At 39.7% G+C, this 23,259-nt stretch overlaps 1 protein-coding gene across 5 annotated transcripts in view; it reads left to right on the forward strand.

The window, feature by feature from the left end:
• Positions 1–23,259, forward strand: part of usp3 (ubiquitin specific peptidase 3) — a 73,951-nt gene that overhangs the window by 41,714 nt on the left and 8,978 nt on the right. For 4 of the 5 annotated variants that reach the window (XM_052042415.1, XM_052042416.1, XM_052042417.1 and 1 more), the window contains 9 exons: positions 2,982–3,063; positions 3,996–4,078; positions 8,799–8,912; positions 9,613–9,726; positions 10,871–11,017; positions 11,188–11,294; positions 11,374–11,454; positions 17,577–17,695; positions 18,255–18,368. In XM_052042415.1, the coding sequence (XP_051898375.1) occupies positions 2,982–3,063; positions 3,996–4,078; positions 8,799–8,912; positions 9,613–9,726; positions 10,871–11,017; positions 11,188–11,294; positions 11,374–11,454; positions 17,577–17,695; positions 18,255–18,368 (961 nt within the window). The remainder of the gene's footprint in view (positions 1–2,981; positions 3,064–3,995; positions 4,079–8,798; positions 8,913–9,612; positions 9,727–10,870; positions 11,018–11,187; positions 11,295–11,373; positions 11,455–17,576; positions 17,696–18,254; positions 18,369–23,259) is intronic. The other variant, XM_052042418.1, reaches the window with a different exon arrangement.

Consider the following 23,259-nt stretch of genomic DNA (forward strand, 5'->3'; position numbering starts at 1 on the left):
CTTGATAAGGTTTGAACCTACAACCTCATTAAAGTGTGGGTGTCGCCTACTGCCTCTGGGAGACGCAACAATGAATGAAAATCTTTTGTAATGGAATATGAAATGCATAATCTGTTTTGATTGAAATGAATCCAGAGAGAGAGAATCGTAGAAATGTACAACACAGAAACAGGCCCTTATGGCCCACCTTATCCATGCTGATCACAATGCCTATCTGCTCTTATCCCATTTGCCCATGTTAGGCCCATATCTCTCAACTCCTTTCTCATCAGAGTGCTCTTTAAGCATTATAATAGTATCTGCCTCCTCTGGCAGCTCATTCCAAATATTCACCACCCTCTGTAAAAGTTACTATTAGATCTCCTTTAAATTTCTCCCCTCTCACCTTAAACCTGTGCTGTCTAATTCTGGACTCCCCTACCTGAGGAAAAAGATTCTGACTATTTATTCTACCTATGCCCCTCATAATTTTGTAAATCTCTTTAAGGTCACCCCTCAGCGTCCATTGAGAAGAAACCCAGCTTACCCAATCATAACTACAGCCCTCTGTTCCAGGCAACATCCTGGTAAATCTATTCTGTACTCTCACTATTACTACCACATCCATCCCATAGTATGGTGACCAGAACTATACACAAGTATGGTCTAACCAATGTCTTGTACAACTGCTACATGCATAGCTTTCAGTCTTCCATTATGCATTCCATGATGCATACTACCTGATGAAGGTCTTTGACCTGAAATGTTTCTCTTCCCATAGATGCAGCCTAACCTGCTGAGTACTCTAGCACTTCGTTTTTTCTTTTAAGTTTCCAGTATCTATAGTTTTGTTTTTATTTTAAACTACAAATAAAACTAGTTCTAGTGAACCTGACAGGAATTTGGGAAATTTGGCATTTTCATCAAATTTAGTAAATTTGGAATGGATATGTGAAATTTAGAGTATAATGTAAAATATTGAACACTTGGGAGACACTGGTGTTCCAGTGGGACAGTAACTGTCTCAAATCTACACTCTGCTGTCACTGATGCATTGTTTTCAGAAATAGTAGAAGTCTGAATTAATGTTCATAGAACTGCACTGTGCGGTTGGAAAGCTGATGAGATTACATGGACAGCTTTTTAAAAACAAAACTGAATCCTGGCAGTATCCCTTCGGATGTCTTTATAGTTGCGGTATGAAATTTTTTAAATATACGATAGGGTCAAGGCTTGTTGAATTAGGGTAAGAAGAGGATGATTGCTGGGACTAGCATAGCTATAGTTCAAATTGAGCATTCCTTCCAGTTGTAAGTCACCGTTGACCAGGAATTTAACTGGACCAGCCACACACACTGCCTACAAGAACAGGCCAGAGTCACAGTATTCTGGGACAAATGACTCTCATCCTGACTTGTGCCTTGTAAGATGGTAGAACCTGAATATCTCGTACTGTCCAGGACAATGCATTATGTTCCATCAGTACTCTATTTCCTTAAGCCAAGGTGTGTCATTGTGTGTACCATCTATAAGATGCATTATAGCAATTGTCTTTGACAGCCCAGAACATCTAACACCTGAAATCACCAGTGTGTAACTGCACATAAATGCTGCAATCTCCAGAATTTGAATGAAGTTGCATGCCATTCTGTCTTGGAAGTATATTGCCATTCATTCTTTGTATTTGACACACATTCTGCAATTCCATACCCGACAGCACTGTGGCAGTACCTTCATCGCATTGCAGTTTTAACAAGGGGTCATTTCCCACCATCTTGAATACAAAGACTGATAGCAAATAAATGCTTTCTTAGCCAGCTATTCTTACATTTCTTGAATGCATTGTATATATTGCTACTGTTTTATTTAACTCTTTTATTTAATCACATCTTCACCACCACCTGACTGTGCCTGTCTCACTTTATCTAAACAAAAGCAGAAGATGCTGGAAATACTCAGCAAGTCGGACAGTTTCCATGAATTAAAGGCTCAATAGAAACGTAATCTGCACTGCCAGCATACCACCTAGCTTGGAACTTCTGCTTGAGTTGTTGCTTATACAACAGCACAATTGAAGTCTGATAGTAGTGTGACAAATTTTATGGCTGTGGTGTCTCCCAACATGCTCAGCAGAGGATAGGGTACTTGTTAAATTGCACTACTGGTTTGTCCAATCAATCCAGCTTTATTTTAAGTTATGGAAATTGAAACCTGTAAAAAAAAATTAAGAATAACACATTTTTAGAATGTTTTCCTTAATTTAAAACATTGTTCTTTTGTTGAAGCATTCTGAACACCCTTTTCCCATTATTTTCCCAGTAAGACAGAAGTTTACCGATGGTCTGAATGGGGAACTTGTATTTTGAACCTTTGAGGGAATTGACTTTTTATTGTCCAATTATTAACTTCAGTAGTCATTGACAACTGCAGTAAAGCTGCTTGCTGATTTCAAGAATTTACTTTACTCCAAGATTGTACCTATGTGGTATTTACCCCATTCCTCCCCCACTTCATTTTTTTTTATTTTAAACGTATTTCTTGTATTTTGCTAAGAATGGAGATGGAAAAATTGAGGTCATTTTCTTTAGAAGTGAGGCTACAATATGTAAAATGATCATGTATCCTAAAGGCCCTGTGTACACGTGTGCAACAACCTGATTGAGGAATTAAGAACTTGGCCTGGTGCACTAAATCTTGAACAATCTGACGTAGTCCTACATTGCTAGCCAAGGTTTCTGAGCCATCATTTGTTTTCTACTCATGTTGCATGAGTAATTTTGGTACCTGATTAGTTATAATCAACGGATCACATCCGGTTTCTTGCAGTGTTTCTGTGGGAATTTGTCCATTTGTGCATTGTGACTCATCACTATTTTGAATAATGAACTTCTTGAACCCAGCTGTGATATTGAACACAACACATCCTTTAATAAATGCCAAACTTAAATACTATAGTGTCTGGTGAAAGTGGTCCAGTCTCTAACATGTCCTCTCCACCACAGTTCAGCATTTTCTGCAGACAGACACTGCAAAAGAAAGCTGATGGAAAGTTCATCCATGAACAACAAGTATTTGAAACTTAATGTAAGTATAGAGCACAATTACTTGGCACCCTGCTAATTGGAACATTCATTTGACAATATTTGTTCTTGTGCCTATCATTTTCCACATGCTGTTTGCTCAGTAAAAATGACTGAGTATGCAATGCCTTTTTACTGAACTCTAAGGCATACTTGGAAAGAGACTATATTTAGCATGTACAAGTTTGCTTGTGTCTGTTTTCACATTATTGTTTAGAGATAATTCACCCTATCTTTTTATTTGAGGATGTAATCCTGACTTTAAAGTGTTTCTGAAGTGTTAACATTTTGTCTACATTTTAAAAATCTGCTACAATTAAATTTATGTTCAAATGAGTAATGAAAAGATTTGAAAGCTAACTGAAGGCCCTTAAGTGATCTTCCTCGCCTGTGGGGTTTATTGGTGAGTGCACAAGAACTTCTGGAATTTGCCTGCATTAGTGCTGGGAAGCTTATTATGTCCATAAGGGATTAGGGAGTGTTTAAATTTTAGTGGGCTTATTTGCTACCATTTGATTTATGCATTAAAGAAAATGTGGCTTTGATGAGAGACTGCCTTTTGACCTCCCTAATGAGGTACTGTCAACAAAAGCAAACCATTATCATGGACTGAAGGGGGTCTCCTTTTGGAGCTTTTTTCGCATAAGTGATTGTATCTTATGGCAAAAGGTGATTTATTGGGAAACCTTGCTTGCAGATCTTTTCTGTCTTCCAATATATTTTCACTCTGACTTTCATGTAATTATTGCTGGATTGTATATTTTGGTATTTTCTCACAATTTAAAAGAATAAATGGTAAAATCTGGGGAAACGTTTGGACTCTCATTCAACATGTAGTAACTGGATTTTACCAGCGTGCCATCCTTTGGCTATAACTATTCATGCATCATTAGCTATCTGGATCACCCAACTAACTGAACACCCAATTGTTGACAGGGAGGAACTTCTGCCATTTGTGCTACGGGACTTCGGAATCTTGGGAACACCTGTTTTATGAACGCCATCCTCCAGTCACTTAGGTAACTGACTTAGCACTGAGATATTATTGTGCTTTATAGATTGGCTGAGTCGTTGCTGGTTGCAGTAAACCACTGAAGGTTAATACTTTTCGTTGCAACAGTGCAAAATGTGCATCTAAGATCCTGTTTTAGTGAGGTCTACTGTGATTGGGAAACAAGAAAGCCAAGAAATGTAGAAAGTAATTGCATACACAGAGTAATTGCAAATGTTAGGTTTTATCCAACAGTTTCAAATTTTTCAAAAATTTGCAATTTTTTTTAAGAAACCAACTATTTCAAGGATTCTGCAAGCAGATTTTTTTTGTGCTGGATGATGCCGCCATTCCTAGTGGAACTTTTATTTCCGCCTTCATATATTGGAGTGCCAATTTGTTTTTTTGCAGTAGAATTAATAAAACACAATTGGAAAGGATAAAGCCACGTGTACCTGAAATATGAAATAATAATGCAAAATACTGGGAATACTCGGGTCAGACAGCATCTGTGGAGGATGAACCAATTAACATTTCAGGTCCACAACCTATCACCAGAACTAGTAAACAAGCATATTTGAGCTGCAGAGAGAGGGAAGGGCAGAGAGAATAAATTATGTTTGTATAACGTGGAGATTAAGATTATCCAGGTGACACAGAATGCAGAATGCTTTTGTGCCATCTGAGGTGGATCTGTGTGTGATCCTCCTTAGACGGCGTGTAGATAGAGGAAGATGAATGAGGGCTGTTGGGGAGAAGAAAGATACAACAACAATAATGCTGCAACTGTGAGATCTGAACTGAAGCAGTTACTGGAAATCTGAAGTATAAGAAATGCTGGACATGCCAAGAAAATCCAGAGGCTTCTCTGGAGAGAAAAGCAAAGTTAATATTACAGCTGGATGACCTTGTATCAGAAATGACCAGTTTTATCATAAGCGGGAAAGGCTGGTTAACTGACATTGTTGATTTTAGTGAGTCATGAGGGTTGTGATGTGCCTAGATGAGATGTTCCTTGAGTTTGTGCTTGGCTCCATTGGAACAATGCATGTGCATAATGAAAGGTGGATCTTCAAGTCAAGGTAGACCACTTGACTGACTGCTCTGTCGGGAGACTCGCTGTTGAGCCCAGTAGCAAAGCATTAGCACTAAATGTTTGGGTGCACTGGCATACAGGGTTTAGAAGAAACAGAGCTAATCTCATAAAAGGATGTAATGGTCACCTTGTAGGAAAGACGTGGTTAAACTGGAAAGAGTGTAGAGATTTATGAGGATATTGCCAGGACTAGAGGGCTTGAATAATGAGAGGTTAGCCAGGCTAGGTGTTTTTCCTTGGGATGTAGGAGAATGATGGGCGACCTTAGAATTGTTTAACATTGAGAGGCATAGATAAGGTGGTAAGGGTCTTTTCCCCAGGTAGGGGAGTCCAAAACTAGGGGGCATAGGTTTAGGGTGAGAGGGAAAAGATTTAAAAGGGACCTGAGAGGCAACTTTTTCCATGCAGAGGGTGGTGAGTATATGGAACGAGCTGCCAGAGGAAGTGGTTGAGGCAGGTACAATGGTATCATTCAAGAAGCACAGAGAGGTACGTGGAGGGGTGGGGCTTAGAGGGATATGGGCCGAATGCAGGAAATTGGGACTAGCTGGGTGGGCTCTGTGGTCAGCATGGACCGGTTGGGCAAAAGGCCTGTATCTGTGCTGTATTGCTCTGACTTTTGATGGAGCGCTAGTGTTTATGGGATTCCTGCAATTTTACATTATTTTACTTCAAGACAATTTATCTATTAGTGCTTTGTTTTTAATTTTTTAATTAAATTTATTTGAATAGTTTATGAATGTCACTATCAGAGACTTCTAATAACAGTTTAGAAAGCTCTTCACAGTCAACAAGCTGTCCAAGGCTGTATGTGTGTGCCAGAGCATGGGCCAAGGGCCTGCTGTGAGATACAGAGCTCATGTCCAGCCCTCCACATTCGGCTCAACTAAATGGGATTGTGGGGACTGCAGGTACAGGCTGGTTCGGGGTCTTCATTTAAAGTTTCCTCCTTTATTTATGATTCTAACCAGAATATCTCTAGCACTGGCTTTTCTTCCTGTTGGCATACTGTTACCGCCAGAATCCAGTCATACAGCACAGAATTGGGCCCTTTTGCTCACTATGTCTATGCCAACCATCGGCTACTTATCAATCTAATCCCACCTACCAGCATTTGTTTTGTAACCTATGCCTTGGCCAGTCAAATGCTTGTTCAGATGTTTTTTAAATGTGAAAGTCTCTGCCTCCACCACCTTGGGCAGTGAATTCCAGATTCCAGCCACCCATTGAGTGAAAAAATTCTTCCTGAGATCCCCTCTAAATCTCCTACTGACCCTAATAAACCTAAGCCCACTGGTCTTAGATACTTCTGCCATGCAGGAAGGTTTCTTGCTGTCTACCCTATCTATGCCCTGAAAGGTCTGAGGTTGGGCACCCTCCTCATCTATATGATACCCCTCAGCGATATCATTTGTATATATGAGGTCTTCTTCCACATGTACTTTCTCCACCCATAAATGCATGGTGACACTTTGCTTTGCCAAATTTGTTCCAGTCATGGAATTTTTAGGTTACTCTAGATGACAATAAGAAAATAAAAGCTATCTTCGGCTCCTTCCATGAACATTTTACCCTTTTCTCCAATTATACCTCCCTTGTAACCGAAGATGAGGTAACAGTAGTGGTGGTCTGGTCCTAAAAGTGTTTATGTAAACTCCAGTTTAACAGCTGGCCCAGGAAAATATTACTGAAACCAGTTCTTGGTATGTGTATCGGTCTTTCTATTTGCAAACATTTTTGAACACCATTTTCTATACCACACTTCTCTTCCAGATAGGAAACACCTAGCAAGTATGTATGTTTTATTGTTGATGCATGCGCACATTGGGTCTGGATTTCATTTAACTTGGCTAAAGTGGCGATGTAACATTGACATAGGAGTTACAGGGTGGTAATGTGCCTCAAATCAGTGCAGTGAGGCATCTATAAATATACCAGCATAATTTTTATCTACCTATCAATATTGATTTAGTGGATGCTTTTTATATGCCTGTGTAATTGTTTCAAATACACTTATTCGTAAAGCGAAACCCAGATAAAAACATAGTATTTTAGGTGAGGATACATAAACATTAGTTGGCTTTAGTTTAAAATGTGCATTTGGATATGTTGGAACAAGTTTTGACTGGTGTAGCAATGACTACCCTGAAAATTTGGTAACATTGAGAGATGTTGAAGGCACATTTGGTTTTAATATTCTGTACATTTAAAGTAATTATTGCTGTCCTTTTAATTAACATTACTGTTTTTATAGCTTTAATTTTTTTTTGAAAAGGCACTTTCATAGTTAACTGAAAACTTGTCTAAGCAATAACAAATGTACTTTGCCTTCAAATGTGATTGATTAGGGAGGTACTAAATGTTTGTTTTCAGTGCCTTGCATATGGGTTTTTTTTGAAAATTTAGGTGTGTTTAAGTTGCTGGAAGTTAAAGTACTGTGGGCATAATTAAATAAACTTTTCTCATTGAATTTAGGGTGGAGATAAAAATCAATTTAAAATTGGGTTAGGGTGGTTGTGTTTGGATTTGATGTAAGTATAGTGCATACTTGATCTCTCATGGCTTTTACGTGAGGTATTAAAATGAAAGGTTAATTGTGTGCTAAATATTGCAGAAATCTGAAATAAAGGCAGAATATGTTAGAAATGCTCATTGTTGATCAAAACCTGTGGATAGAAAAACATCTAGTGACCTTTCTTCAAAATTCAACAGTTTTCATGAAAAGTCTGTTCTGATGAAATATGGTTGACCTGAAATGTTAACTCTGTTTCTGTCCCCACATTATGTCTAATTTGCTGAGTATATCCAGACCCTTTTCTATTTTAAAATTTACTGTGTCTGCATTGTTTTCCACTGTGAAACTTGAGTATTTTGATTCAAGAGTCTAGTTTTTAACTGATTGGAAATCCTGTCCTTGACTAACGTGGTCTGACCAATTATGTGTGTGTACCAGATAGACTAATTGTAAGTGAGAATCTACCTCTTGCCTTTCCTCTTTTTCACCCAGGGGTTTCCAGCATTTGACCAAGGGTTACACCTGGCTCTTTTTACTTTGCTCATCTTAACCAATCACTACTTGAACCATATTTTGCATTGGGCCTGGAGTAGCTGAGCACAGAAATCTAGTCTGACAATCCAGCACATTGCTGAGCAAGTGGTCCATTGTGGCTGAGAATTTAACCTGCTTTGTCCTGACCAATATTTATTCCTTTATTCACCATCATTATATAACTTGCTGTTTATGTGAGCTTTCAGTGTATAAATTAGCTGTCAAATTTCAAAAGTATCTTCATTTGCTGAAAAGTACTTTGGGACATTTGGATCAGGCTGTGAATGGAAAATCTGGAAACACTCAGCAGGCCAGGCAGTACCTATGGAAAGAGAAACAGAGTTGATGTTACTGGGAGCCTGACCTGAAATATTAACTTTCTTTTCCCACAGATGCTACCTGACATGAGTTTTTCCAATATTTTCTGTTATTTCAAATTTCCAGTATCTGCAATTTATCCCGTATACTTCATTGGTCAGATTATTTTTCTTTGGGTGTGAAATATTTAGCAGTGATGCTTAAACTTTTTATGTTTAAAACTCTACTTTTAGAGGCAGCAGCTGGCGTCTTCTTCAACATATAATTTTTTTTCCCCACTTGCAGTAACATCCAGCAGTTCTGCTGTTATTTCAAGGAGCTGCCAGCAGTGGAATTGCGCAGTGGTAAAACTGCAGGTAGAAGGACCTATCACACCAGAAGCCAGGGTGACAACAGTGTGTATGTTACTTTCTTTTTAAACTCCAGTGCACTACAACATTGAATAACACAGGCATGAGCAAGCAGTGGTTGCAAATGGCCAGTACCAAGGAATATTGCTTTTATTGAATCTGACAAATTATATTGCTATAGTTAATATATTTGTGACTTTAAGGCAGGTAGAATGAATTTGTTATTAGAGCAGCTAATTAGAAATTTTAGCAAGGGTTAAAGACTTTTCAGGATTTGGAGTTTTTGCCTTATCTCATTTGCCTTATCTTGTAGCTATGGGGGAAAAAAAATAAGTTCTAAAAATGTAACTCCTGTGTTTGTAATATTTTATGTGGTTTGTATGTCCTTCTGGATTCCAAAAATATTATTTAAAATCAGTTTTCTTTGAGATTGCAAATCTTCTTGTATATCAGAAAGACTGGGGTGGGAGAAGAGAATCCACAGCAACTTAAACTGGAATATGTTAAATATTTTAAAGTTCAGGGCAAAATGAGGGAATGAAATTTGGCAGACAACTTTTCCTTCATTTTAAAGACATTGATTAAATCACACTTAGCCTTCCATGTTAAAGAAACATAAGCCAATTTCATGCAATGGTTCAGATGGCTCTGTTATAAAATTCTTGTAGTTTTAAGAAATGCTGATACTGTCAGCGTATCTGGGTAGTGCTATTAATGTTCCGCCCTTTTTTCCCTGCTTAATACTGCAGTTCCCTAGTAGAAGAGTTCCGGAAAACTCTCTGCGCTTTATGGCAAGGAAGTCAGACTGCATTCTGTCCTGAGTCTCTCTTCTATGTCATTTGGAAGATCATGCCAAATTTCAGGTAGGCAAGATTTTTATTTGTCCAAAATAGTTAAAACCTCAACTCAGCGACAGGGAGACTGCCGATGTAATCTGGAGCGAAAAAAAAACAAACTGCTGGAGGAACTCAGTGGGTCAGGCAGCAACGCCCTCGGGCAGTTTGCTTTTTGCTCTCTCAGTGCAGATGTTGACTGGTTTTCTGTATGTTTTCTGTATCCATGATTTCTGTAAGGAATTGATCTGCAGTAGGAAAGGGGTATAAAATAAATTCACAGCTGTGTTTCAAAGGCATTTTAGTTGTGGAAGATTTCAAGTTGTAGACAGTTGGCTGATAATTTCTTCGGCTTATTAGGATGAAACTTTGCTAGAAAATCTATTAAAGAAAATGTGGCTTTGGTTTTTTTGCTTCTCTATCAATTATAACTATGTGGATGCAGCATCAAGTTTGAAGATTGTATTGTAAATCTTGATGCTTAAGTCTGTTTCAGTGGCTTTGCTTTGAACTGTAAGTAGTAACTCTAATTGGGGCGTTGAGTGTTTCAAAAAAAAGCTCTTTACATTGCACTTACAAAGACGGCGTGAAACACCAGGGAGTCGCCATGCTGAATTTCCACAAACTAATTATGCTTTCAGGCAAGTGAATTGAAAGTGTTGCCATTTGCTTTAAAATCATCAACCTAGAGTTGTTAATGATTTGAAGTGCTGATTACAACAGGGAAAGAGAGAATAGTTAGTTCCCTTTCAAGGTCTATAACTGCCATTTGCATGTAATTTGCTTTACATAATATGGATGAAGAAATCTGTCCCATGGAATAATTTCCTCATTGTATGTCATATCTGAGCCCAATAGAGCTCAATGGCTGCCTCCCTGACATTTTCTTACCTAGCCACGGAAGGTGGACCAGAATACATAAAATATTATAGCAAAAAATGTTTGTATTCCATAGATGGAATTAAAATTTCACACCAAATCTGAACCATTTGTGGCTCTAATTAAATTGTCACTTTTGGACAACTAATTTATCTGACAAACCAGGGCATCACACTAAGGATATTGGAACAAAAGAAGCGAAGAAGTCTGTGCAATTTGTAATTAAAAGAGTGAACTTGTGTGGACTGAAGTTTACTGTGTCAAGTATCACTTAGTTAATCTTATCTCTCTGCAGAGGATATCAGCAGCAAGATGCTCATGAATTTATGCGATACTTGTTAGACCATCTACACTTGGAGCTTCAGCGAAGCTACAATGGTATGACAACTTCATTTATTTTGCCAGACAGCTCGAGCATCTCTTCCTCCAGTAAATGCTGCATGTAAGTCCCTGATTCAGTCTTGTATTTTGTATTAGATAAGAATGGGAAATGTTGCATATAGTCTCTCACCCATTATCGTTGCAGCATAATATCTGAGCAGTTAATTAAAAATAATGTGGCTTCTTGTTTCCCCATTTACCTATTGCTCATAACATCTTGATTATTTTCAGAAATGGTGTTTCAACAGTTGTCACCAACATATTTGGAGGAATACTTCAGAATGAAGTAAACTGTCTAATATGTGGAACTGAATCTCGGAAGTTTGACCCATTCCTTGGTAAGTTTTTGTCCTTTTGTGTTTTAGCTGTTTCCTATATAAGAGTTTATTATACCTCTAACAATTTTTCTCTTTTAAGATCTTTCATTAGATATCCCAAGTCAGTTCAGAAACAAAAGATCCAAGAACCAGGACAATGGACCAGTATGTACTCTACGTGGTAAGGTTCTGTTATGTTTTAATTTTTACATAAAAGTGAAAAATGGAAAGATGCAGTACAAGGCACACAAAGTCTTCTGTTATAATGGAGTTGGGTAAGCAACTGGATTGTCATAAAAATCCCTTGACTCACTAATCTCCTCCAGGAGACGATCATGTGCATTTGTCTCGTTGAATCTGAGCTATATTCTTTCTACAGTACCATAGCTTTTCAATGTGCTGGAGCCCAAAACTCCCCATCTTGTGCTGGTTGGACCCTTGCATTGGTTTGCCACATGCCTTTGGCTTTGTTTTTCCTATAATACTTGTATTGTTCATTACTTTCTTTATAGCCTTGCTTATTTCAGATGCAGTACATTCTGGGAACTGCTATTAATGATACTGTGACTGGATCAGCTTCTTTATCCAAATTGCGTTGATCCTAGTATGAAGAAACCTGTTGCCTCGGTGCTCTAATGTGTAAATGCCATTTGTTTCCCTTTCCATAACTTCTGGAGTCAATGCCATTGGTCCTTCACAACCTTGCTGAGATGTTATTCATGCTGCATGTGTGTCATTTCAGTGAAAATGTAGGAGCTGTCATTGTTCAGAAGGATCAGTTGTTCCTCATGGTAGGCTTCTTCAGAAGGTCAGAGGCCGAGGGATCCAAGGAAGCTTGGCTGTGTGGATTAGGAATTGGCTTGCATGTAGAAAGCAGAGGGTTGTGGTGGAGGGAGTGCCCTCGGATTGGAAGGCAGTGACTAGTGGTGTCCCGCAGGGATCGGTTCTGGGACCTCTACTTTTTGTGATATTTATAGATGACTTAGATGAGGGGGTGGAGGGCTGGGTTAGTAAGTTTGCAGACGACACTAAGATAGGCGGTGTTGTGGATAGTGTGGAGGGCTGTCGGAGCTTACAGAGGGATATTGATAGGATGAAGAGCTGGGCTGACAAGTGGCAGATGGAGTTCAATCCGGAGAAGTGTGAGGTGGTACACTCTGGAAGGACAAACTCCAGGGCAGAGTACAGGGTAAATGGCAAGGTACTTGGCAGTGTGGAGGAGCAGAGGGATCTGGGGGTTCATATTCACAGTTCATTGAAAGTTGCCTCACAGGTGGAAAGAGCAGTTAAGAAGGCCAATGGGATGTTGGCTTTCATAAATCGCGGGATTGAGTTTAAGAGCCGCGAGGTTATGATGCAGCTTTACAAAACTCTGGTTAGGCCACATTTAGAGTACTGTGTTCAGTTCTGGTCGCCTCATTATAGGAAGGATGTGGAGGCGTTGGAGAGGGTGCAGAGGAGATTTACCAGGATGCTGCCTGGATTGGAGAGTATTGAATATGAGGAGAGGCTTAAGGTGCTTAGGGCTTTATTCACTGGAAAGGAGGAGGATGAGAGGAGACATGATAGAGGTATATAAAATATTGAGAGGAATAGATAGAGTAGACAGTCAGCGCCTCCTTCCCAGGGCACCAATGCTCAAGACGAGAGGTCATGGCTTTAAGGTTATGGGTGGGAGGTTCAGGGGAGATGTCAGAGGGAGGTTTTTCACCCAAAGATTGGTTGGTGCATGGAATGCACTGCCTGGGGTGGTGGTGGAGGCAGATACATTGAACAGGTTCAAGAGCTTGTTGGATAGGCATATGGAGGAACGTGAGATAGAGGGATATGCAGGAGGAAGGGGTTAGGTAGTGTGAGGGTGGTCTGATGGACGGCACGACACGGTGGGCCGAAGGGCCTGTTTTGTGCTATATGGTTCTATGGTTCTAACTGTCTGCACACGGGTGCCGAAAAATAAGATGAACTTCACACAGTATTAATGTTTTCAAGTTTCTTGAAGACTGGGGGGCATAGACATACAGTGACAGATCCAGACTTGATAAAAGCTCAGAGAAAGGCTGGTAAACCAGTCAGACTGGCTTATTCTATGCCCCAGCAGGCCTATATGATTGTGGCTGAAATTCTGCTGTTTGCTTTGTTGCTGACTTTTATTAAAGTTGTTGAATATTAACTAGTACCTCTGCAGTGAGGAGTCTATTTTGTGTAATGTGTGGGAGTGAAGAGGGAAAATGTTGATTTTTTTTTAAATCAAACTTTTTAAAACCTGTTGTTTGTGAACTTTTCTGAACTAAACTACTCAAAAATTGACTTCTCTGAACAGAAGTGTATCCACTATCACATCTGAATGTTTTGCACTAGGAGAAGATTAAGATGGAACCTGCAGTAATAATTGTTGTATTTAGTAGATGCAAATGTTCCAATGTGATTAAACATTTTGGAGTAGAATTCCAGAGTCTGATATATATTTTTGGTGTTTGATAATTTGATATCTGAGCAGTTCAGTGATAAAGAATATGGCCTTCAAGTTGATGGTTTTTGAATCTGGCTAACTGAGTAAGCATTGCTCTCAGGGGCTACGCCTTCAGCTGGAAGAATAAGCACTATCAAACTGCATGTTAGCTATAAATGCTGTCGGATATTCAACACAAAACTTATAAATGAGCAACATTAGGAAGAGTTGGGATAGATAGTAACTTTCTCAGAAGATCAAAAATAACAGGCTTTTGCTGCAGTAAACATAAACATGATAATTGAAACTCGCAGTCGTTTGCTGCTATTGAGGTCCTATCACTGTGGGCTTGAGAACACCTACTGGTTGGATGGAAATCATTTTGATATATATTGGGAGTCCTTTGTAAATGTATTGGAGCAAAAGGCAATCATCATGCATCTCATAACTGCATTAAGTAGAAATCTAGTCATAGGACACAAAATGGTTCTGTGGCCTGCAGAAATCTAGCTGCCACTAACAGTGGAGCTCAATCATCACTCGACATGTTGGTGCCTGATAAGTATCAAATTCATTTAACTAGAATTTTACCTCAGCAGAGTGATATCAGGAAGTGCTTTGTAGCGATGTGTTCTGAATTTGGTATTAAAGAGGTATATTACTACAAATAGTCAGTCTTGGCTTGATTTATGTTGGAGAATCTTGATCCGTATTCTGTGGTCAGCAGTGAAGTGATGTGTGGCACTGACTTTGAAGAAAGCTGCACACAGAGTTCTCCTGTGGTATTGATTTCCTTTTTTCAACATCAGTTGCAGTAAGTCCCAGCTTGCAATGTATGGCGTCTAGCATTTGTGATGCCAGCAACCAGCTGTGCAGCCATTTGAATTTAAGAATTCTGACTGACAGACTGATGGAAATTTAAGCTTTAACTTAAATATTTTACAGCATGGGGGGGGAAAAAGATAAAAGCAAACCCAAGAATTAAAGAGGAACTGAATATCAGTTTTAGTTTAATTAGCTTTATTGAAATTCCATGGACTTTAGAAATAGAGGTCAGCCAGCATTCCACAGATATAAAATCAGTGCTACAGAACAAGAGGCACTGTTCAGCTGCACTAAACATAAACAAGACAATAGCTCAATGTATTTTAAAAACTCAGTTATTCATCATGGAGCAAAGCGTAGCTTTTTTTTGGATTCGAGAAGACTTTGGGGGAAAAAAAATTGAATTACCCATTAGCTCATTGTGATTCCTACTCATTACACTTGCAAAGACTACTGCTTATACAGGAAAAGACTGCAACAGTGCACCCTTTGGAGATTCAGTGAATCCTCGTCAGTGGCTTGTGACTTTGATGTTCCACTGCGTATGTGTGACAGAGGTTACTGACAGATTTTCTGTCATCCTATGAAAACTGGTGACTTCACTGTTTTTCAAATTCTGAGCCATCTGAGTCCAGATTGTGAATGTAATACCAATCACAAATATCACAAATACACTTGGAAAGCACATGAGTCACATTTGATTATTTCTCATTACCCTGACCTGGACAAATTAAAGTACGTAATTGAATATTTTCAATGACAAATGGAAAGGAAAGCAGCAAGTTATGAATGGCACATATATGGCCATTTGCAAATTAACCACTTAAAACTTTCATTTTCCAACATGTAGGAAGTTACTGGCCAGCAATGAATAACATCACAAATCTACCTAATCAAGTACTGTTTCCATTTCCCAGTTTGAAACCAGAGAAGTCATGAGTACCTTTTTCAGGACCCACCATTTCCCCTCTCAGGTCAATTAAATTACCTTAAATCACGTTGTAGAATAAATTTGTCCAAGCCATTGGTCACATTGTTAGAAAAGTCTGCAGGAATTTCTTCCTCTTACACCTGCCTTCTGTGTCCCAACTCTGAAATTTCACTTTACTTTTTTGGTCAGGATCAAAACACAAAGATTTTGTTTGTTGAAATGTGGGATTGTTTTAGGTGATCTTTATAACTGGTATAAATAACAATTGGGAAACTTGTAGAGTGGGAAAGGAAAGTTCTGCATCTCAGTCAGAGTCATAGAGTTATGCATCAGAGAAATAGGCCCTTTGGCTCAACTTGTTCATGCTGACAAAGTTGTCCACCTGAGCTTGTACCACTTCCCCTTCTATGAACCTGTCTGAATGTCTTTCAAACGTAATTTTACCTGCCTCGACAGGTTTCTCTGACAGCTCGTTTCATATACCCACCACCCTCTGTGGAAAAAGTTGCCCCTTGGGTCCCTTTAGAATCTTCCCCTCTCACCTTAAGTCTATGCCCTCTAATTTTAGACTCCCCTACCCTGGGAAAAAGACTGACCAGTCAGCTTCTCTATGCCCCTTGTGATTTTTTTTGTACCCCTCAACCTTCTATGCTCCAGGGAAAAATTCCCAGCCTTTCCACCTTTCCATCCTTCCTATAGCTGGGTGACCAGAACTGCACAAGTAATCCAAGTGTGGCCTTGCCAGTGACTTGTACAGTTGTAATATGACGTCCCAACTCATGTACTCAGTACCCTGACTGATGAAGGCTAGCATGTCAAATGCTCCTTTCACCACCCTGTCTACCTGTGTCTCCACTTTCAGGGAACTATGTACCTGTCCCCCTATGTCTCTCTGTTCTACAACACTCTCCAGGGCCCTACCATTTACTGTGCAAGTCCTGTCCTGGTTTAACTTGCCAAACTGCAACACCTCACACTTGTCCAACTTGTATTCCATCTACTATTCCTTGGTCCACTTCCCCAGTTGATCTAGTTCCCATTGTAATGTTAGATAACCACCTTCACCGGTTTTGTAACCTTACCAGTTCCGTTAAAATGATCAGGAGAAGTGTAACAATGCAGATGTAACTGTTTGATTTATGGAAGGAAGAATGTAACATTTATACACATGGATATTTAAATGGTTAAAGTAAAAGTATTTTTACTTTGGACAAGTCATGTGATGCCATTGCATCAAATTTTATAAATAAGGCTTGATTTTTATTTGGTTCGGTTTGGGAATTAGCTTCCCCATGTTGTTTGACAAAATTGGATGATTGCAACAGAAAACCATACACCAACTTTTGGTCTATACAAGCAGTAACAAAATCAAAATTAAAAGTTCAAGCTTAACTTTAATTAGATTAATGGAGATAAGTTTTAGATATCTGCAGCGTGTCTGAATAGTTTGCAGTTTGTTTCTGTTGAGCTCTGGCAACACCTGGTTGCTCTATTTTTTTCATCTTATACTATATTTCTGTGTAACTCTTGTAACTGCAGTATTAACTATTTTAAAGATAAATACGCAATGAATTTTGCTATTGCCTAACTTGGTGAATGTGATTAAAACTAGCATAGCAAGTTTTTATTTTTACTTATCTACTAGGATATCTAACAGCTTCCTGGAACCTGAGAAAATGAAGGAAAAACATTTATATGGTATGCAGTGTGCCATGATTTTGCCAAATACTGACCTATCACCACTACTCAGCAGAGGTTTGCGATGTGGTTTGAATGTATTTGGGCATTGCAAATTACACACATCTTTAGTAAAAGGCAACTGGTCCTATGGAATAATACAATGCTGTTGGAGAATTAGGTCTGCAGTTCCTGTGCTAACTCTTTGGATGAGTTGTTCAGTTAGGCACCTCCATTGCTGTTACTCTATAGCTCATCAGACTGTTCATCTACTCCACTGGAGCCCTGTTTAATTTTGAGCACCTGAACCGATTAAGGCAAGGATAAAGGCACTGATGTATCATTTTGAGGCATTATACAAGCATTTACAAATGGGTTTGTGAAGTTAGTGAGTACAGTCAGCTGGATTTTTGTGTTGCAGATTGCCTGCGCAGTTTCACAGACTTGGAGGAGCTGGATGAAACAGAGCTGTACATGTGCCATAAGTGTAAAAAACGGCAGAAGTCAACCAAAAAATTTTGGATTCAAAAGTTGCCAAAGGTTAGTACTTGTGTGAAAAGTAATAAAACTGCAAATACTGGATACCTGAAATAAAACCAGAAAATGCTGGTTTTATTTCAGGTATCCAGTATTGGATTTATTCCATCATCCTTGTGTGACTGTTGCATGTATTAATGATGTTGATGACATCTAACAAAACCAGGTTGGTTCAAGCACCATTCCACTTGCTTTTAAAGGCCATTTTATTCATTTATCTGAATCTGGATGTTGCTGGCAGGGCCAGCATTCATTGCCCATCCCTAATTGCCCTGAAGTGGTGAGTCATTTTCTTGAATTGCCAGATTCTCTCTGGTGAAAATACTGCCAAGTAGATTGGGAGGCATTTCTAGGAGTGGCAATTCCAGCATGTAGACCCAGCGCTGCTGGTTGGCGATATATTTCAAAATCAGCTTGGTATATGACTTGGGGAGCCTGCTGGTGGGGTTGTTCCCATGTTCCTGCTGCCCTTGTCTGTCTCGATAGTGGAGGCAACGTTTTTGAGATGTACTGAATTGGTTTTCAATCTTATAAAATAGTCTTTTATCCCCCTCTTTTTAAGGTGCTATGTTTGCATCTGAAGAGATTTCATTGGACGGCTTATCTGCGAAACAAGATAGATACATATGTGGAGTTTCCTCTGAGAGGCCTAGACATGAAGTGCTTCTTATTGGAGGTAAATGCACTTTAAGATTGTTTGCCTGTTTTTCATCTGTCTATAAGGATTTAAATTGTTATAGAATAACTGCATTGACCTAAAGACTTAATGAAATCTGTGTACAGACTGGTCTGTAAACATATACTGGTACCACATTTAGCACAAGCCCACAGAGCAGTGATTCATTATAGAGGCCTTGATCCAACAATCTGAGCACTCAAGCTAAATACCTGCCTTGCTCTTTTCAAAAACAAAAGACATCTTCTCTGGCTGTGTACTGCTATACCGGGAACCTTGTGTAAACCCCTGTACTCGGGCATTCTCTCAGTAATGAATGTTGGCTGAGAGGGCTGGTGGTGTGGCTGCTCAGTGCTGATATATGGTGTCCAAGGCTGCATCCTGCTGGCATTGTTGGGCCATCTGAAACTGTTTCCCTCATCACTACCTTGTTGGATGTTATTTGAAGCTGCTCTCTCCTCATTTCTGTTTGGCTGCACAGTTCTCTGTAAAATTTCTCTGTGGTAACAGGCTCAATAGGCAGTCTCTCCACACTGAACTTTGGGATGGTTCATTTCTAGATTCATGCAGGTTCCCAGCAAAACAGCACAGGACAGGGGTTCACACCAGATTCCCGGCACAGTAGCCTGAGAGTAACTTGTCTGTATGTATAATGACCCATTTTGGGTTACTGGTTCCTGAGAATGCATCCCATGTGCAAACAAGGCACCAGTGTAAGCATTTGTAGCTGAACATTTTGTACTACTTCATTTCTCTTTGTGTATTTGTTTTTGCTGAGGCCCTGACTGTAGGAAGAAGAGTTGCAAGAATGCTGGAAAAATACCAGAAATGGCATTTGTTGCCATTGCTGCTGTTTTGGCGATTAAATACAAGAACGTCTGTAGAAATCTACCACCATTTGTATGTTGTCTTGAGAGTAGCATATGGATAAATCCTACATGTGCTTGTTGTATGTTTTCTCTGATGGATTTTGATAATATACCATCTAAAAGATTTATGGGACATTATGGGAAAGTATTTAATTGGGGGAGGGCAAATTATGATGGTATTAGGCAGGAACTTGAGACTGTAAATTGGAAGCAGATGTTCTCTGGTAAATGCACCACAGTAATGTGGAGGTTGTTTAGGGACCACTTGCATGGGGTTCTAGATGGGTTTGTCCCACTGAGTGAAGGAAGGGATGGTAGGGTGAAGGAACCATGGTTAACAAGAGGAAGAAGGAAGCATATTTAAGGCTTAGGAAGCAAAGATCAGACAGTGCTCTTGAGAGTTGTAAGGTAGCTAGGAAGGAGCTTAAGAAGGGACTTGGGAGAGCTAGAAGGGGAAATGAGAAGGCCTTGGAAAGTAGGGTTAAGGAAAATCCTAATGCATTTTACACATACATGAGGAACAAGAGAATGACTAGGTGAGGGTAGGACTGCTCAGGGATAGGGTGGGGTGGGGTGAAATGTATCTGGAGGCGAAGGAGGTAGGAGAGATCCTGAATGAATACTTTGCTTCAGTGTTCACCGGAGAGAGGGATTTGGACGAATGTGAGGTTAGCGTAGAACAGGCAAATGTGTTGGAGAATGTTGAGGTTAAGAAAGAAGCAGTATTGAAGCTAATAAAAAGCATTAGGATAGCTAAGTCCCTGGGGTTGAACGGGATATACCCCAGGTTACCATGGGAAGCGAGGGAAGAGATTGCTGGATCATTAACGATGATCTTTGAGTCCTCCCTGGCCACAGGAGTGGGTTTGGAGGATGGCAAACATTGTTCCATTGTTCAAGAAAGGTAAAAGGGATAATCCTGGGAATTATAGACCAGTGAGTCTTGTGTCAATGGTGGGCAAACTATTGAAGAGGATTCTTAGGGACAGAATTTATGAGCATTTGGTGAAGCATAGTCTTATTAGGGATAGTCAACATGGTTTTATGAAGGGCAGGTCCGTGCCTCATGAACCTAATTTTTCGAGTTTTTCAAGGAAGTGGCAAGACAAATTGATGAAGGTAGTGCACTGGATGTGATATATTTTAGCAAGGCATTTGACAGGGTTCCTCCATGGTAGGCTTATCCAGAAATTTGAGGTATGGGATCCATGGAAAATTGGCTGTGTGGATTCTGAATTGGCTTGCCCACAGAAGACAGGGTGGTTGTAGAAGGGAAGTATTCGACCTGGAGGTCGGTGACTAGTAGTGTTGCACAGGGATCTGTTCTGGGACCCCAGCTCTTTGTGATTTTTTTTAATAAATGACTTGGATGAAGGAGTGGATGAGTTGGTAAATTTGCAGATGACATCAAGGTTGGTGGTGTAGTAGATAGTGCAGAAAATTGTTGTAGGTTGCAACGAGATATAGACAGGATGCAGAGCTGGGCCGATAAGTGGCAGATGGAGTTCAGTCCGGAGAAGTGTGAAGTGATACACTTTAGAAGTTCAAACTTGAAGGCAAGAGTACATGGTTAATGGCAGGATTCTTAGCAGTGTGGAGAAACAGAGGGATCTTGGGGTCCAAGTGCATAGATCCCTCAAAATTGCCATGCAAGTTGATAGGGTGGTTAAGAAGGTGCATGGTGTGCTGGCCTTCATTAACTGAGGGATTGAGTTCAAGAGCCAAGAGGTAATTTTACAGTTCTATAAGACTCTGGTTAGACTACACTTGGAATATTGTGCTCAGTTCTGTTCGCACATTATAGGAAGGATGTGGAAGCTTTGGAGGGGTTCAGAGGAGATATCAGAGGTAGGTTTTGTTTTAGAGTGGTGGGTGCCTGGAATGCACTGCCAGGGGTGGTGGTAGGGGCTGATATGATAGGGTCATTTTAAAAGACTCTTAGGCACATGGATGAAAGAAAAAGAGGGTTATGGGAGGTGAAGTAGAGAGGGGATAGATTGAATGGGGATAAGGTTTATATAGGTCGGCACAACATCGTGGGCCAAAGGGCCCGTACTGTGCTGCACTATTCCCTATACTCCGCACATCACCTTTCAGTCTTAAGCATTCCCACTCATACAATTCCCTGTCAAAGCAATGAGCTGGGAACTTTGAGCCCAGCTTCATTAAAAATTAAACACTAAAAATGTAAAAGGAAATCCCAGTCTAACCTCTAAAGAAAGCTCACCAGTTATTTGAAGAATGAACAGCAATGGCTCCTTTATGTCATAACCACATCCTTGCTATAGTATGAATGACAGGGTGGAGAGTTTGACCTTGGTTAAGTGAGAAGTTGCAAATGACGTGTGGGCATGTGATCACCCACCCTTCACATTCTGGCAAAAGTGGAACGTATTTTTAGAAAAGTAGGGTGAGGAGTGGGCCTTGGAAAATAAGTTGCTATCTAGATTAATCCACAAATATCACTTCTGAGCTCCAATAATCTTTTCTTTTATATTTTAGCAAAGTTGTTCACTAATTTTACAAGAAAGCAAGTTCCTATTGAGCATACCTTGTCAGACCTGTTTTTTTTAAACTTCTGTGTTATCCCTTCTGAAATGATGGGAGATGTGAAAGTTTTCCTCTGTCATGTTATTTTTTGCCGTAATTAGTAGAAACGATTCCCAAGCTCATGAACATGAAAGGTGAGGAGAGGAGAAAATCTAATATTAAAGCATACTTTAGTTGTGCTATTTGTAAATGTTTATATTTTGTTAATTTTCCTAAAATATGTACATCTTTAAACCATAAATGGGAAGAAAATTTTGAACATCTCCCAATCAATATTTTTCTTTTGCTGGTTTAAAACGGAACCTCTTTGTAATCATGGGATGAGGTGAGTTGAGTCTGCCTTGTGATGTCACAGGTTATGACATGTTACACTTGCCAAGTTACCAGGCAACAGTATTCAGTGGTCATCGTGGATCAGTTACTCAGTTGCAGTGTTTGCACAAATCAAGCAGTGGTTGAATAATTAGCAGTAGTTACTCTGGAAACCTGTGTCATTAACTGGATATGAAAAATAAACTTGTGCCCATTTTAGCACTGGTCTAAAATTCTTGCAAGAGATTTGATCATTAACTGATTGGATTTGCCAAATGGTCAGTATTGGCAGGACAGGGATCCATCAGTGGATTTCTGAATGTATCCATAAACATACTGTGGTTTGCAAAATAAACTCCATGTGGTTAGTCTCAAGTCTAGAGAAATGAGGGAATGGGTCAGCTTTCAGGCCAGGATGTGTTGAGGAACTTGCTGTACATGTATACCCGACTTTCCCCCAGCACCCCAAAGGTACAGTACTGTCAGTTCTCAGGTCACTGCTCCAGGTCACATCTCCACTTTCTTGCTATGAATCCCCAGAGCCCTTAGTCCTTAAGTAGTGCTAATCCCTGGGGTCTGATCTAGAGCCTTGTTTGATTCCTTGTCAACTGATGTCTGGCATCCATCCTGAGTTGATGCACTCTCTCCTCCAGTAATGCTGTGTGGACCTTTTAGCCTACTGCATCTTGCCATGACTTTTCAAGGTGGTGCAACAGCAGTCTTGAACACAGGAGGGTAACTCATAGAGCAGAGGAAAATTACCTGCACTGTACTTTCTCTATAGCTGTTACTTTATTCTGCATTCTGTTATTGTTTTACCTTGTACTACCTCAATGCACTGTGTATTGAAGTGATCTGTATGAACAGTATGCAAGACTAGCTTTTCACTGTACATCGGTATATGTGACAATAATAAACCAATTCCAATGAATGATGGGCAACTTATGTTGGTGACTAATTGAATATTAGTCAGGATACTTGGAGCTTTCTGCTCTTTTGAACAGTATCATCCATTCGTCAATCCCTGGTGAAGTCCCAATCTACCCTGCTCAAGTCCTGTTGTGAGGTTTGAACATTTGATTTGTGACTGAATATTTTACTGCAAATGTAGACTGTGCTTCCACCAGTGTTCTCCCTCCATAAAAGCTCTTTATTAAGAA

Source organism: Pristis pectinata, chromosome 32, assembly GCF_009764475.1.
Source record: "Pristis pectinata isolate sPriPec2 chromosome 32, sPriPec2.1.pri, whole genome shotgun sequence".
Lineage (NCBI taxonomy): Eukaryota > Metazoa > Chordata > Chondrichthyes > Rhinopristiformes > Pristidae > Pristis > Pristis pectinata.